The 17,100-nt window shown below is 36.2% G+C and overlaps 1 protein-coding gene across 2 annotated transcripts in view; it reads right to left on the bottom strand.

Moving 5' to 3' along the window:
- The window catches only part of RAB2A (RAB2A, member RAS oncogene family), a 107,488-nt gene that overhangs the window by 19,605 nt on the left and 70,783 nt on the right, over positions 1-17,100 (bottom strand). For both annotated transcript variants that reach the window (XM_033203225.1, XM_033203226.1), the window contains exon 6: positions 10,688-10,799. In XM_033203225.1, coding sequence (XP_033059116.1) covers positions 10,688-10,799 — 112 coding nt within the window. The remainder of the gene's footprint in view (positions 1-10,687; positions 10,800-17,100) is intronic.

Here is a 17,100-nt window from a genome sequence, read left to right as displayed (position 1 = left end):
GAAGAAATCCTTTCGTTAATCTTCCTAGATCCCAAATACAGAAACTAAATACTTGTTTTCCAACATTACTTGTTGAATGAAATAAAAGGGATGACATTAAGACTTTATATTAGATATTAAGGAATTACTGCTTAGTTATATATGATAATGGTATTGTGTTGTATTTTTAAAAATTATTTATACTGAAATATTTATAGGTAAAAATATTGCTGCCATTTGCTCAACAAATGAGATGTAAGACTCAAAATGTCTACATGGTGATAACCTTTAAAACTAGATGATGTCTATAAAGGTTTAGTTTTTTAAGTGATAGTACCGATTACATTAATTTGAAACAGCAGCCTTTCCAGGTACAGTGGCTTGAGCTTGTAATCCCAGCACTTTGGGAGGCTAAGATGGGAGGATATCTTGAACCCAGAAGTCTGAGACCAGCCTGGGCAACATGGCAAGACTTTGCCTCTACAAAAAAACAAAAAAATTAGCTGGGCATAGTGGCACACACCTGTCATCCCAGCTACTTGGGAGGCTATAGCAGGAGGATCACTTGAGCCCAAGAGGTTGAGGCTACAGTTCAAACCACTGTACCCCAGCCTGGGTGACAAAGTGAGACCCCATCCCCAAAACACAAAATAAAACAAGGCTTAACAACAGTTCTATCAACTTCATTTTGAGCCGACCAAAATGCTTTGATATACATGATGTAGAAAAATAAGCTAAAGAATAAAAGTGTATTGTCCAAAAAATGCCTTTTACTTAAAAATCTGACATGCAGACATTGTGAATGAATGCGGCTTGTTTTGTTTATCTTCTCACCAGGACTTTCTTATTCCATATTAGCACAATTTCATCTTTAGCTACTTCTGAGAAATGTTAACTAAGAAAGTCTATGCATAATATGCTGGGCGTGGCAGCTCATGCCTGTAACCCCAGCACTTGGGGAAGCCAAGGCAGGTGGATCACTTAGGAGTTTGAGACCAGCCTAGGCAACATAGTGAAACCCCGCTTCTACTAAAAGTACAAAAAATTAGCCAGGCATGGTGGTGCATGCCTGTAGTCCCAGCTACTCAGGAGGCTGAGGTGGGAGAAGCACTTGAACCTGGGAGGTGGAGATTGCAGTGAGTTGAGATTGTGCCAATGCACTCTCGCCTGGGTGAGAGCAACACTCCATCTCAAAAAGAAAAAAAAAAACAAAACAAAACAGAAAATAAAGTCTATGCAAAATAAAAATTAATTATTATTTGTTAGGCATGTGCTAAACATATATGAAGGGAACTATTTGTATAAAAATTTGCCCTGTGCAGAAATGCGACATAAAGAGCTCTTGTGAAAAAGTCTTATTAGGAAAAATTTAATAATTTGAAAAAGAAAATCTGTATTCCTCAAGAATTCATAAAAATACCAACAAGCTCCTATAGCCATATTCCATATTCTAACATTAGTATTTTATTGTGGTTGGGAGGCTTCTTCCTGATGAATTTTCATTTTTAAAATTGTCATCATGGTGTTAAAGGACTGAATTTAATTAAAGTTGGATGTACAGTTATTTTTTGATTAAACTTTTTGTTTTAAGGTAATTATAGATTCACATGCAGGTGTAAGAAATAAGATAGAAGAATCCCATGTAACATTTATGTAGTTTCCCCTAGTGGTGACTTCATATAAAACTATAGTATTAATACATTGTTACAAAAAAATTTTATCATTTCAAGAAAGTTACACAGATGGGATAATACAGGATCAACCTTTTGAGAATGGCTTGATTCATTAAGTACAGTTCTCTCCAGATTTATCCAGATTGCTGTATAGTATCTGAACTCTCCCTCTTCTTATTGTTGAGTAGTATTCCATGGTACCGAGGGACCACACTGTAACCACGCAGCCACTGAAGTGTCCTTCAACCGAGTGTCTCTGGTCTGTTTCCAGCTTTTGGCCATTCTGAATAAAACTACTGTGAACATTTATGTATAGGTTTTTGGGTCAACCTAAGTCTTCATTTCTCTGGAATAAGTGTCCAGGGGTGCAACTGCTAGGATGTATGGTAGCTGCATGTTTAGTGTTGAAAGAAACTGCCCCATTTCCAGACTGGCTATGTTATTTTACATTCCCACATGCAACGTTAAGAGTGATCTGGTTTCTCCACATTCTCTTCAGCATTTGGTGTTCTCAGTATTTTTCATTTTAGCCTTTCTGACATTCTGACAGGTATGTGGTGATAGCTCATTGGGTGTTTTTCTTTCTTTTTTAAGACAGGGTCTGTGTTGCCCAGTCTAGTCTCAAATTCCTGGGTGCAAGTGATCCCCCTGCTGCCTCAGATTCCCCAGTAGCTGGGATTACCGACTTACACCGACCAGGCCTGGCTCACTGAGGTTTTAATTTCCACTTCCCTAAAGGCTAGTGATTTCAAAGATCTTTTCTAGTGCTTATCTGCCATTTGTAGATCCTTTTCAATGAAATATCTGCTCATATCTCTCTTGCCCATTTTGTAATTGCATTGTTTTTTACTACTGGGTAACATTACTCAATACTTACGAGAATTTTTACTTCTAGCCACTAGTCTTTTGTTGGGTACTTGGTATGTAAGTATTTTCTCCCAGTCTGAAGATCTGTCTTTTCATCTACTTATACAGAGTCTTTAACAGGGCAAAAGTTTTTGAAGGCGAATTTATCACTTTTTCCTTTTATGAATCATCCTTTTGGTGACACGTATGCCAATGCTCAGATACTGAAATTTTTGGGGTTTTTTTCTCCCCTAAAAGATAAATACTTCAATATTTTACATTTAACTTCAGGATTCATTTTGTGTTAGTTTTTTTAAGGTGTGAGACTTAGGATGAAGTTCATTTATTTTGCCTATGGATTTCTAACTGCTAGAGTTCCATTTCTATCTTCTTCCATTTAACTATTTCTGAACCTTTGTTAAAAATTAGTTGTGCCTATTTGCATGCATGTTTCCAGGTTATTTATTCTGTTCCATTGATCTATGTGTCTATCCTTTTACTAGTATCACACAGTCCTGATGACTAGCTATGCAAAACTTGAAATCAATGGATGGATTCATCCCATTTTATTCTCCTTTTCTAAGTTGTGTCAGCTACATTAGTTCTTTTGCCTTTCCCTATATATTTTATAATAATATTGTCTATATCTATAAAACATCATACTGGAAATTTGATATGAATTGTGTTAAACATTTATATCAATTTGTGAATAAGTGACATTTTACAAGATTGAATATTCCAAACAGTAGGCATAGTATGCCTCTCCATTTATTCAGATCTTCTTTTACTTCTTTCATCACTGTAACTAGTTTTGCAGTTTTCAGAGTATATGGCCCGCACATGCTGTTTTTAGATTCACACCTAAGTATTTCATTTTTTGTGTGCTTAAAAATGATATATTTTGAGTTTTGGCATTCATGTTTTCACTGCTAAATTATAGAAATACGACTGATTTTTATGTCTACCTTGTATCCTGCAACCTTGCTGAACTCACTTATTAGTTCTTTTTTTTGTTGTAAATCCCTTGAGATTTCCTACTCAGACAATTACATCATCCACAAATAGAACAGTTTTTATTTCTTCCTTTCTCAGTTGTATGCCTTTTATTTCTTTTTCTTTTTTTTTTTTGCTTTACTGCACTGGCTAGAACTTCCATCAATATGTTGATTAATGGTGAGAACAGACATTCCTGCTTTGTTCCTAATCTGAGGAACAAGGCCTTCAACCTTTTGCCCTTACGTATAACATTAGTTGTGGGGTTTTTTTCGGTGTATGTTTACGTGCTCTTTAACAAGCTGAGGAAGTCCTCCTCAATTCCTATTTTTCAGAGAGTTTTTAAACATGGATGGGTGTTGAATTCTGTCAAATGGTTTTTCTGCATCAACTGCTATAATCACATGGTTTCTCTTCTTTATCCTACTAAATAGTGGAGTACACTGATTTGTTTCTGAATACAGAGCAAGCCTTGCATCCCTGGAATAAACCCCATTTGGCCATGACGTATACACTTTATACACATACATACATAATTTCACATATTGTTGAAATTCTATTTTCTGGTATTTTGTTGAGGATTTTTGCTTATATATTTATAAAGGCTATTGGTTTGTACTTTTCCTTTTTTTGTTTTGTCTTTGGCTTTAGTGTCAGAGTAGTATCAGTTTCATAAAGTAAATAGGGAAGTGTTACGTCTATTTTCTGGAAAAGATGGTCTAGAATTGGTGTTCATCCTTTTTTTAAACGTCTGGTAGAATTCTCCAGTGAAACCATTTGGACCTAGAGATTTCTTTTTTGGGAGTTTTAAAACTATGAATTCAATTTCCATTAAAGTTTATAGGGCTATGCAATTTTTTTCTTTTTTTGAGATGTAGTTTTGCTCTTGTTGCCCAGGCTGGAGTGTAACGGTGCATCTTGGCTCACCGCAACCTCTGTCTCCTGGGTTCAAGCAATTCTCCTGCCTCAGCCTCCCGAGTACCTGGGATTATAGGCTCCTGCTACCATGCCCAGCTAATTTTTTGTATTTTCAGTAGAGACAGGGTTTCACCATGTTGGCCAGGCTCAAATTAACTTTTTCATACTGGCTGGGTGTGGCAATTTATGTTTTTGGATAAACTGGTCTATTTCATCTAAGTTGTCATATTTATGTGGGCAGAGCTATTCACAGCATTCCCTAATTACCTCTTTTATGTCTGGAGAATCTGTAGTGATAGCTTCTATTTTGTTACTGACATTGGTAACTTGCACGTTTTCTGTCAGTTTTGCTAGAGGTCTGTCAATTTTATTGAAGTTTTTAAAAAATCCAGCTCTAAGTTTCACTGATTTTCATATTCAACTTAATTGATCTCTGCTCTTATCTTTAACATTTCCTCCCTTCAATTTATTTGGGGTTTTTCTTTTTTGGGGTTTATTTTGCTTTGGGTTCTTGAAGTAGGAGTTAAAATTATTTTCAGACTTTTCTTTTTTATTACACTTTAGGTTCTGGGATACATGTGCAGAATGTGCAGATTTGTTACAAAGGTATATACGTGCCATGGTGGTTTGCTGCACCCATCAATCTGTCACTCACATTACGTATTTCTCCTAATGCTATCCCTCCCCTAGCCCCCCAACTCCTCGACAGGCCCCGGTGTGTGATGTTACCCATCCTGTGTCCATGTGTTCTCATTATTCAACTCCCACTTATGAGTAAGAACATGTGGTGCTTGGTTTTCTCTTTCTTTTTTTTTTTTTTGAGACGGAGTCTCGCTCTGTCGCCCAGGCTGGAGTGCAGTGGCCGGATCTCAGCTCACTGCAAGCTCCGCCTCCCGGGTTTATGCCATTCTCCTGCCTCAGCCTCCGGAGTAGCTAGTTTTTTGTATTTTTAGTAGAGACGGGGTTTCACCGTGTTACCCAGGATGGTCTCGATCTCCTGACCTCATGATCCACCCGTCTCGGCCTCCCAAAGTGCTGGGATTACAGGCTTGAGCCACCGCGCCCAGCCTGGTTTTCTATTTCTGTGTTAGTTTGCTGAGAATGATGGTTTCCAGCTTCATCCACATCCCTGCAAAGGACATGAACGGATCCCTTTTCATGGTTGCATAGTATTCCATGGTGCATATGTGCCACATTTTCTTTATTCAGTCTACCATTGATGGGCATTTGAGTTGGTTCCAAGTCTTTGCTATTGTGAACAGTGCTGCAATAAACATACGTGTGCATTTAACTTTATAGAATGATTTATAATCCTTTGGGTATATACCCAGTAATGGGATTGCTGGGTCAAATGTATTTCTGATTCTAGATCCTTGAGGAATTGCCACATTGTCTTCTACAATGGTTGAACTAAATCACCCTCCCGCCAACAATGTAAAAGTGTTCCTATTTCTCCACATCCTCTACAGCATCTGTTGTTTCCTCACTTTTTATTCATTTTTTTTCAGACGGAGTCTTGCTTTGTCGCCCAGGCTGGAATGCAGTGGCACAATCTCAGCTCACTGCAAGCTCTGCCTCCCGGGTTCACGCCGTTCTCCTGGGACTACAGGAGCCTGCCACTATGCCCAACTAATTTTTTGTATTTTTAGTAGAGATGGGGTTTCACCCTGTTAGCCAGGATGGTCTCAATTTCCTGACCTTGTGATCCGCCCACCTCAGCCTCCCAAAGTGCTGGGATTACAGGCATGAGCCACCGCACCTGGCCATTTCCTCACTTTTTAATGACTGCCATTCTAACTGGCATGAGATGGGATCTCATTGTGGTTTTGATTTGCATCTCTCTAATGACCAGTAATGATGAGCTTTTTTCATGTTTGTTGGCCGCATAAATGTCTTCTAAGTGTCTGTTCATATCCTTTGCCCACTTTTTGATGGGGTGTTTTTCTTGTAAATTTGTTTAAGGTCTTTGTAGATTCTTGATATTAGCCCTTTGTCAGACGGATAGATTGCAAAATTTTTCTCCCATTCTGTAGGCTGCCTGTTCACTCTGATGATAGTTTCTTTTGGTGTGCAGAAGTTCAGTTTAATTAGATCCCATTTGTCAATTTTGGCTTTTGTTGCCATTGCTTTTGGTGTTTTAATCATGAAGTCTTTGCCCATACCTATGTCCTGAATGGTATCGTCTAGGTTTTCTTCCAGCGTTTTTATTGTTTTAGGTCTTATGTTTAAGTCTTTAATCCATCTTGAGTTAGTTTTTGTATAAGGTATAAGAAAGAGACTTCTTTTCTATTGTGTGCATTTAACGGTCTAAATTTCCCTCTTGTAACACTGTTTTAGCTGTTTTCCACAAATTGGTATGTTGCATTTTCATTTTCATTCAGTTCAATGTGTTTTTTGTAATTCAAGACTTGCTCACTGACACACAGAAGCATACTGTTTAGTTTCCAAGTATTTGTAGATTTTCCTATTTTCTGTTCTCATTTCTAGTTTAATTCCATTTTGTTTGGAGAATACATTCTGTATGATTTCAATACTTCAAAATCTATCGAGGTTCATTTTATGGCCCAGGACATGGTCTATATCTTGGTATATATTCTGTGGGCACCTAAGGGATGCTGGAGTTTCCAACCATAATTGTGAATTTCTCTATTTCTCCTCGCAGTCTATCAGTGTTTGCTTCACATATCTGGTACACGCACGTTTAGCATTGTTACATCTTTCTGGAGAACGGATTCTTTTATCATTATATAATGTACCACTCTGATAATTTTTTTTTTTTGCTCTTAAGTTTACTTTATGTGATATTAATGTAGCTACCTATCATTTTATTTTCAACCTAACTGTACTGTTATATTTGAAGTGAGTTTCTTACAGATACCATATAGCTGAGTCATTGTTTTTAAAATTCTTTCTGCTAATCCCTTTTGATTTGTGTATTTTGACCACCAACATTTAGTTATTGATATATGAGGGCTTACATCTGCCATTTTACTTTTTTTCTATTTTCTTTCTCCTGCTTTCCTGTAGGCTAATCAAATCTCTTGGCATTCCTTTATTCCCATGGCTTATAATATTTCTGGAACACACTGATAATTACATCAGACAGTGGTTGTTTATACTTCAAACATCAAACATAATTTGCCAGACTTGAAGAAAAAAGTCTATCATATTTATCCATATTTTTATTTCTTATTTTTCTTCTTTTATGGTTTTCTAAGATTCTTTCTTCAATCATTGCACTTCTATTAGAAAACTTCCTTTAGCCATTCTTTTATGCAAATCTGCTACTAACAAAGTCTTGGTTTTTCCTTCTCTAAGAATGTCTTGATTGCACCTTCATTTCTAATTTTCTTTTCTTTGCTGGGTAAAGGATTCTGGGCTGATAGTTCTTTTCTTTCAGCTCTTGAAAAACACTTTGCTACGTATGTTTATTATGGCACTATTCACAATAGCAAAGACTTGGAACCAACCCAAATGTTCATCAATGGTAGACTGGATTAAAAGGATGAGTTCATGTCCTTTGCAGAGACATGGATGAAGCTGGAAACCATAACTGTCAGCAAACTATCACAAGGATGTTTTCACTCATAGGTGGGAACTAAACAATGAGAACACTTGGACACAGGGTGGGGAACATCACACACCCGGGCCTGTTGGGGGTCGGGGGGGCTAGGTGAGGGATAGCATTAGGAGAAATACCTAATATAAATGATCAGTTGATGGGTGCAGCAAACCAACATGGCATATGTATTCCTATGTAACAAACCTGCACGTTGTGCACATGTACCCTAGAACTTAAAGTATAATAAAAACAAACAAACAAACAAAAACCACTGTGCTATTTTCTCTGTCCTCCATGGTTTCTGATGATAAATCTGCTATAATTAGAACTGTTTTTCCCCTACAGGTAGGGTGCCATTTTTTTGCTGCTTTCAAGATTTTTTTTCTTTCACGTTCAGACATTTGACCATACAGAGGTTTGTCATCACGTAGATTTGTTTGGGTTTAACCTCTTTGGGGCTGTTTTCAATCTGTAGGTTTATATACTTTTTGCCACATTTAAGAAGTTTTCAACCATTACTTATTTGAGTATTTTTCACAGCCATTCCTTTTTCCTCTCCTTCTAGGACTTATGATGCATCATATAACATCAGCTTTTGTTACAATCCTATAGGTCCCTGAGGCAGTGTTCGTTTCCTCAATTTTCTCTCTGCAGTTTAGACTAAGTAGTTACTACTATTGTTCTATTATCCAGTTCACTATTTCTTTCCTTTATCTCCATTCTGCTATTGAGCCCATTCACTAAGTTTTTTTTCCAGTGTACAAAGAGCTTTGAAAGAGTTTTAAAATTTCAATTACTGTATTTTTTCAGTTTTAAAATTCCTATTTGGTTCTTTTTTTCCATTTTGCATTCCTTTTGCTCAAATTGTTTGTTTGCTAAGATTCTTTTGTTTCAAGCATGTTCCCTGTTTGTTGAGGCATTTTCATGATTGCTGCACTGAAATCTTTGTAAGATAATTCGAACATCACTGCCATTTCACTGTTGGCACCTATTATCTTTTTTTTTTCATTCAATTTAAGATCTTCCTGGTTCTAGGTATGATGAATGATTTTCTATTGAAACATGGGTATTTTAGATACTATTTTATGAGACTCTGTGTCTTATTTAAACCACTGCTTTAGTTGGCTGACTCCACTCCAACAAGCGAAATGGTGGTGGTAGGGTACTACTTCATTACTGCCTGGGGATGGTGGAAGCAGAGCCACAGTTTTTTCTGTGATGTTTGGCTATAGAATGGTTACTTTCTAAGAGTGTTCTGACTTGTGAACACTGTTCTGACCTGCCTATTTCCTGGTTCTCTGGCTAGAAAACTTTCTTTTTCTGCGCCTGTTGACCTTTCTATTTTGCCTGTTTCTCTAGCACCCAGTCTTGGGTATGTGGCAAAAAGAAAACTAAGGGAAATCATCACTATGTCATTCCTCTGGCACCAAGGTCTGAAGCTGGTGTGTAGTAGGCTATGCCATCTAGGCTTATGTAAGTACACTCTATGATGCTCACCTGACGATGAAATCACCCGGTGACATATTTCTCAGAATGTATTCCTGTTGTCAAGCAACGCATGACTGTATAATATTTTACCTAAGAAAGAATTCTTCAGTGAAAATACCAATGCTGTAGAATTACTGTGGTCAATTTCTAGGTTCAAGGGTTAATCAGAAGAGCTCCAAGTATCACTCTTAATAAATATTTACTGACTGCTTACTATGTTGAAGGCACATGCTAGTTGTTTCCCAAGACCCTGACCTCTGTTATCCTTACAACAGTGATTCTTAAATCATTTGTTTTTCAGAACTACTTTCTGTAGTTGCTCTTATAAGCTGTTCTTATCCAGAAATCGGGAACTAAGCATTACTTTGGATAAACTACGACTTTTCTTAGCTTCATTACCTCTTTTTATAAAATAAGAGTAATACATTTACCTTAGAAAGGATCTATTTATAATATGTATAAACACACTACCTCCAAACACATACAGCATAAAGGAATACACTGTGTTCAGAAAAGTTCCAACAGTCCAGGTTGATCAATGGAAATAATTGAAATAATACAAATTTCATCAATAGATGAAACAATTCTCATGCTTTATAAAATATTACACAGCAATACTATAATACTTTAAGCAGAAGTGGTGATGTGATAATATATTGATAGTTAAAAAAATAAATAAAATTTTAAAAAATAAGCAGAAGTGGATATAAATAGCTACAAATGTTCTGGTGTCTTGAAACATTTCCAAATTTCATTAGTGTGTTCTTTATTTCCCTCCCATGCAACACAAAAAAGATTTCCCTACCATGCAACCCAAAGAACTTCAATACCTTGTATCTTTGAGTACAGTGGGTTCCCAAAGAAAGCCATTTTGCTCAACATAATCTGAAAGAACAGAACTACACTATCCTCCTCCATTGGCCAGACTGACTTTATATGAATGTGATTAAAATACAACTCTCAGAAATTACAGGAAATTGTTTAGAAAAAGGGAGGGAGGGAAAATACGTACAAAGATGTAAGAAAGCATTCAGGCTTTAAGAGAAGGCTCAATATGATTTAAGAGTCTGACAGAAGGTAAATGTTACAAGGCATTTCAAAGGGAAGAAATTTTCCTACTTTATGATGTTCCAAGGCCATCTGACTAAAAACTTAAATAATAAAATGAAGATATGTAAAACATTTCTATTAAGTTAAAGATGAACATTTTAAAGGGCCTCTTATTTACCTCTTCTACATTGGAAGCAGTCTTAGCAGACGTTTCCATGAAGATAAGTCCATGTTCTCGTGCAAAAGCTTCACCTTCTTCTTTTTTTACTTCTCTTCTAGATTCTAAATCACTAAATATGGGAAAGAAAGGGTCGCATTATTAATCAACATGGTACAAATAGAAGCATCTGTGGAAAGTGTACCATGGAATTCAAAGTTGTGATGACCATTCTTTTAATTAATTTTTAACATACTAACTGTATTATTCAGGGTATTATAAGGGTTAGTATTTAGAACACACTGTCTAGTTTCCAAGAACAATCCAACAGAACAAAGAGTCTGTGTTAAGAGTTCTAGAATGTTAGAACTAGCTGTGACTTAAGGGAGCCTCTAGTCTAATAACTTATATCTTTGAGTACAGTGCATTCCCAGAGAAGAAAGCCATTTTGCTCAACATAATTTGAAAGAGCAGGACTATAATATCCTCCTCCATTGGTCAAACTGACTGAGTTTCTATGAATGTGATTAAAATATAACTTTCAGAAACTATAGGAAATTGTTTAGTAAAATCCAAAGTACTAAAGATACATTACATCATTGATCCCAGTTTGTTTAATTCCCAGTTTCTTCTTAAAGCAAAACTGATATAGACAGAGAGAGAGAAGGAGGGAGGGAGGAGGACTAGAGAGAGAGAGAGAAAAGGAGAAAGGGTGGGAGGGAGAAAGTATCAGCTAGAAATTTCCGATGAAAGCAGGGTATTCATTTTTATCATACTAGAATTGTATCAGTGAGGTGGGGGAGGAAGTAGCAGTCGCTTTTAAAGCGTGTTTTATTTTAAAAGTTAAAAACCTTTACTATTTCTTTTTACATATTATTTACCATTACATGTTTATACATGAAAAAAGATGTATGATAATATCCACATACTTCCAGCTAGTCTTGACATATAATTTGCCAGATTTCAGGTTTCTTTCCCTTTAAGAAATAAAATCAGCAGAATCATCACCTGTGTGTCTCTGATCCCACTCTCCTCCCTCTTACCCTAAAGGTAACCATTACCTGAATTCGGTGTTTTCATTCTCATGCATGTTTTTGCATTTATACTCATGTTTATAACTATAAATGGTATTTCTTTTTCATATCTTTAAAATTCAGATGTAGCTACTGTTTTACAACTTGTTAACTTTGGTCAACATTATGTTTTTCAAATTTATCCATATAACACATGCAGATCTAGTTTATTTTTTAACTGGTGTATTATAGTCTACTGAATGAATGCAATACAACTTAAATTCTCTATGAGACAAAGTTATTTAAAATTTTTCATTATTACAAACAATGTTACAATAAGCATTTTATATATATATATTTTGGGTATACATGTGCCAAGGCTTTTCCAGGGCAGTTTTTAAAAATTTTTTCAGAGACAAAGTCTCACTATGTGGCTCAGGCTGGTCTTGAACTCCTGGACTTAAGTGGATCCTCCCACTTTGGCCTTCCCAATTGCTAGGATTACAGGACTGAGCCACTGCGCTAAGCCTGGGTAGGATTTTTCAAACTGTGTCATGACTCAATGAATTGTAAAAATCACTCAGTAGGAAATAATCAGAATTTTTTTAAAAAAAGAAACAATAGGCCGGGTGCAGTGGCTCATGCCTGTAATCCCAGTACTTTGGGAGGCCGAGGCGGGAGGGTCACCTCAGGTTAGGAGTTCAAGACCAGTTTGGCCAACATGGTGAAACTCCTTCTCTACAAAATACAAAAATTAGCTGGGTATGAGGGCGGGTGCCTGTAATCCCAGCTACTCAGGACGATGAGGAGGAAGAACTGCTTGAACCTGGGAGGCGGAGGCTGCAGTGAGCAGAGATCATGCCACTGCATATACTGTTTCATGGAACTTATGTATAAAGGTATAATTTATGAATATTTTGTTTTATGTGTAGGTGTATACACAATTTATTTACTAGGTCATGATGTAAAATATATTTCTTACCATAGGTCAAGTCAAAAACTCAAAAGCCATAGTACTTGATTATATACTTAGTGCAAAGTTTTAAAAATACCTCAGTTTTCCAGGCATTATATCATATTGTTGTCTTAGTTCACTCCCTCTGAATTCCACTTCAGTTGCTTAGGTTACTTAAGCATCTTTCTTTTAATTTATGCCCCCTTTTTGTTTAGGGTTTGCATTGTAATCCTTATCCTATTAAAAAACTTTCATCTTTTAAACGTCTGTTTCCTATTTCTTATGTAACTAATTTATTAATACAATGCCATAGTAAGAAAAATCTGTGTCATCTGTCGCTCTGACTAGGTCACTGCCCTTCACTGGTTCCCTACTGCTTAATGCCTCTAATTCAAAAATTGCTTATTCCCTGTTTTGATGTCTACCCACAATTCAATTCATCTAAAAATAATAATCTCATTTATTTCTGTTCTTTGTTGTTCATTATACTCCTGATTTTAAAGGTCACCCACCTACGATCATCAGAAACATCTCGTTTACATACTATGCTTTGTTTATGTCTTCTCACATTTGAACTATCAGCTCCTAGTGGTCGGCAACCAAATTTAAGCCACCAGTAAGCTGTCACTCATCATGTTTCAGATACAAAGAAAAAATCGGTAAAATAAAAGGACTAAAAATTCTCTTTATTCTCCAAGTATTTTTCTCTTATTATTTCATACCTTGAATGGCAGAATAACTATTTCCATCAGAGAAAGACTAAAGCTTCCTTCCAATAGCTTCATAACCTTAAAAAGATTTAGTGAGACGATTTAAATGTGGAAAAGAATACCCAGGAAAGACCTTCAGAGAATATAATGGTTTCTTCTCTACACAAACAAGCAATGTTTATCTTTTTATAATGTAAGTATCACTTAAGTAAATATTTTCTCTTAATAGCAAATCTCAATTTCTATTAAAACAACACTCTAAAATCTATACAGTGTAATGATGTTTTACATTATAGTTTTATAGCTTTTTTGAGGTCTAATAGACATAAAAGAAGTTGTACTTAAAAGCAAAATTTGTTTAGTTTTAAGATATGTATGCCTGTGAAGCCATCCGTCTCCCAAAAGTTTCCTCAGACTCCATTGTAACCCATCCCTTCTTGCCACTGCACCCTAGGCAGCTGATGATCTGCTTTCTGCCACTACAGATTAGTCCGCATTTACTAGGATTTTTATATAAACGTAATCACATGATATTTTTGATCTGAGTTTTTTACTCTGTAATTATTTTGAGAATCATCCATTTTGCTGCATGTATCAATAGTTCATTCCTCTTTACAGCTGAGCCGTAGTCTGTGGTAAGGCTATATCACTGTTCTTCCATTCATCTGTTAATTGATATTTCAGTTGTTTCCAGTTTGGGGCTATTACAAATAAAGCTGGTATGAATATTTGTACATAATTCTGTGGACATACGAAGACATATTTACGTTGTGTAAACATCTGGGAGTAAAATGGCTAGGAAATATAGACGTGTGTTTAATTTCTTTTTTTGAGACAGGGTCTTGCTCTGTGGCCTAGCCAGGAATACAGTGGCGTGATCATGGTTCACTGCAGCCTCGACCTCTCAGGCTTAAGTGATCCTACCACCTCAGCCTCTGGAGTAGTAGCTGGGGCTGTAAGTATGCACCACCATGTTCAGCTACTTATTTTAAACATTTATTATTTTTGTATAGACGAAGTCTCCCTACATTGCCCAGCCTGGTCTCAAACTACTAGGCTCAAGTGATCCTCCCACCTCAGCCTGCTAATTTCTAAAGAAACTACCAAATTGTTTTCCAAAGTGATTGTATCATTTTACGTTCCCATCAGTAGTGTATCTTCTGCAGTGAACTGCTGGTTCAAATCTTTTGTTCATTTTTAAAAACTGGATGTCTTATTAATGAACTATAAGCATTTTTCATATATTCTAGATATAAATCCTTTGTCAGTTATGTTTCACAAATATTTCCTCCCAGTCTGTAGCTTGCCTCTTCATTTTTGTAACTGTTTTTCTTCAAATTTATTTATTTAAATTGATAGATAAAATTGCATATATTTATCATGCAGAACATATTGTTTTGAAGTATATATACACTGTGGAATGGCTAAATCTAGCTAATTTGCATTATCTCACAGTTATTTTTTGTGGCGAAAACACTTAACATCCACTCAGCATTTTTCCAGAATGCACTATATTACCATTAACCATGTCACGATGTTGTAAAATAATGTAACTGTCTTTTGAAGAACAAAGTTTTAAATTGTTAAAGAGCAATTTATTGATTTTTTTCTGTTTATAGTTCATGCTTTTTTCTGTCCCATTTAAGAAATGTTTGCCAAAATAGGGGCACTAAAATTTGTTTTCTCTAGAAATTTTAAGTAGTTTTAGCTCTTACACTTAGGTCTATGATCCACTTCCAGTTAACTTTTGTATATGGTATAATGCAAGGGTTGAGGTTCATATTTTTACATACGACTATTAACTGATTCAGCATCATCTGATGAAAAGATTACCCCTTCTTCAACTAAGTTAGCATCTCTGTCAAAAAATTAATATATCATATATATCATTAATATATCATGAATCTACTTCTGGAACTTCTTATTCAGCTCTACTGATCTATGTCTGCTTATGCCAAACAATATTAAATTGATTATAGTATAATAAATCTTAAAATTTGTAGAATAGTAAATTCTCTTCAATATTGTGCCTCTTTGTCAAAGCTGATTTGGCTATTCGGTAGACTTTGCATTTTCATAGAACTTTAAAGTCAGCTTGTCAATATCTACACTCCGAAAAAAAGTCTGCCAACATTTGATAGTTTGATTAGGGTTACAATGAAACTTTTTTTTTTCCTTGGAGACAGTGGAGTCTCGCTTTTTTGCCCAGGCTGGAGTACAGCTGGCTCAATCATAGCTCACTACAACCTTGAGCTCCTGGATTCAAGCAATCCTCTCACTTCTGTTTTCTAAGTAGAGCTAAAGGCGTGTACCAGCAAGCCTAACTAGGTTTTTTTAAAATTATTATTTTATTTTTTGTAGAGACAAGATCTTGCTACATTCCCAGGTTGGTCTTGAACTCCTTGCCTCATGTGATCCTCCCTGCCTTGGCCTCTCAAAGTGCTGTGATTACAGATGTGAGCCACTGTACCTGGCCTTCAATGAATTTTTACATAAATTTGAGAAGACATCTTATATTTAGTCTTACAATCCATGAACATGATTATATCTCTTTATTTATTTAGTCTATTTACAATATTCTCTTTATCTTTTTTATCTATAGTGATGTCAACCTTTCTTTCCTGATATTGCTAATGTTTGTCTTTTTACCTAATCAGTATCTACTTTATCTTCTGAAGAACTAGCTTTTGGTTTCATTGGTTTTCTCTTTCTCTTTTTTTTCACGGGCAGGCGGCTTTCCTTGAGTTTGATTTGCTCTTACTCCAGTTTCTTAAGGCAAAAAAATTATGCTATTTTCTTTGTTTTTTTTTTTTGAGACAAGATCTTGCTCAGTTGCCCAGGCTGGAGTACAGTGGCATGAACAGAGTTCACTGCAGCCCTCAACTGGGCTCAAGTGATTCTCCCACCTCAGCCTCCCAAGTAGCTGGAACCACAGGAATGCACCATCATGTCTGGCTAAATATTGTAATTTTTTGTAGAGATGGAGTCTCCCTGTGTTGCCCAGGCTGATCTTGAACTCCTGGGATCAAGCAATCCTCCACCTGGGCCTCCCAAACTGTTGGGATCACAGATGTGAGCCACTGTACCTGGCCCTAGGCTGTTCATTTAAAATTTTTCTTAATAGTACTATTTTAATTGCATCTCACACATTTTCAAAGATTGCAGAGAGAGAAGTTAACTTGTGGGAATAAATGCAAATAATTCCTGTTCATGGAAACACAGACTGTGTCCTGTGGAATAAAATTAATACCCTGTTAATATTGTTCAGTTTTGCATTCATCTTGTAAATGCATTTCAGTATTCCTTATTTGATTATAAATGTGTGGTACTTTGAGTTCCCTTATGAACTGGTTGAAATATCTTACCAGTTTCCTTATCTTGTTAATTAATGAGATAAAAGTTTTGAGATGTCCTCATTATCACATAAGCCATGATTTTGCCTATATAATATTAATATAACCCTAAAGAAGGAAAGGGCTGGGTGTGGTGGCTTATACCTGTAATCCCACTACTTTTGGAGGCCCAGGTGGGAGAATCACTTGAGGTTAGGAAACCAGCTTGGGCAACAAAGTGAGACCCTTTCTTTACAACAAATAAAAAGACTAACTGGGGGTGGTCATGCATGCCTATAATCTCAGCTACTTGGGAGGCTGAGGCAGGATTCCCTTGAGCCCAGGAGGCCGAGCTGCAGTAAGCTATGATCACACCACTGCACTCTAGCCTGGGTAATAGAGACCCTGTCTCAAACAAAAGAAA

This window comes from Trachypithecus francoisi, unplaced genomic scaffold, assembly GCF_009764315.1.
Source record: "Trachypithecus francoisi isolate TF-2019V2 unplaced genomic scaffold, Tfra_2.0 Lachesis_group7, whole genome shotgun sequence".
Taxonomy (NCBI): domain Eukaryota; kingdom Metazoa; phylum Chordata; class Mammalia; order Primates; family Cercopithecidae; genus Trachypithecus; species Trachypithecus francoisi.
The sequence above is the reverse complement of the archived record's forward strand: the minus strand, read 5'-3'. Positions and strand labels throughout refer to the sequence as shown.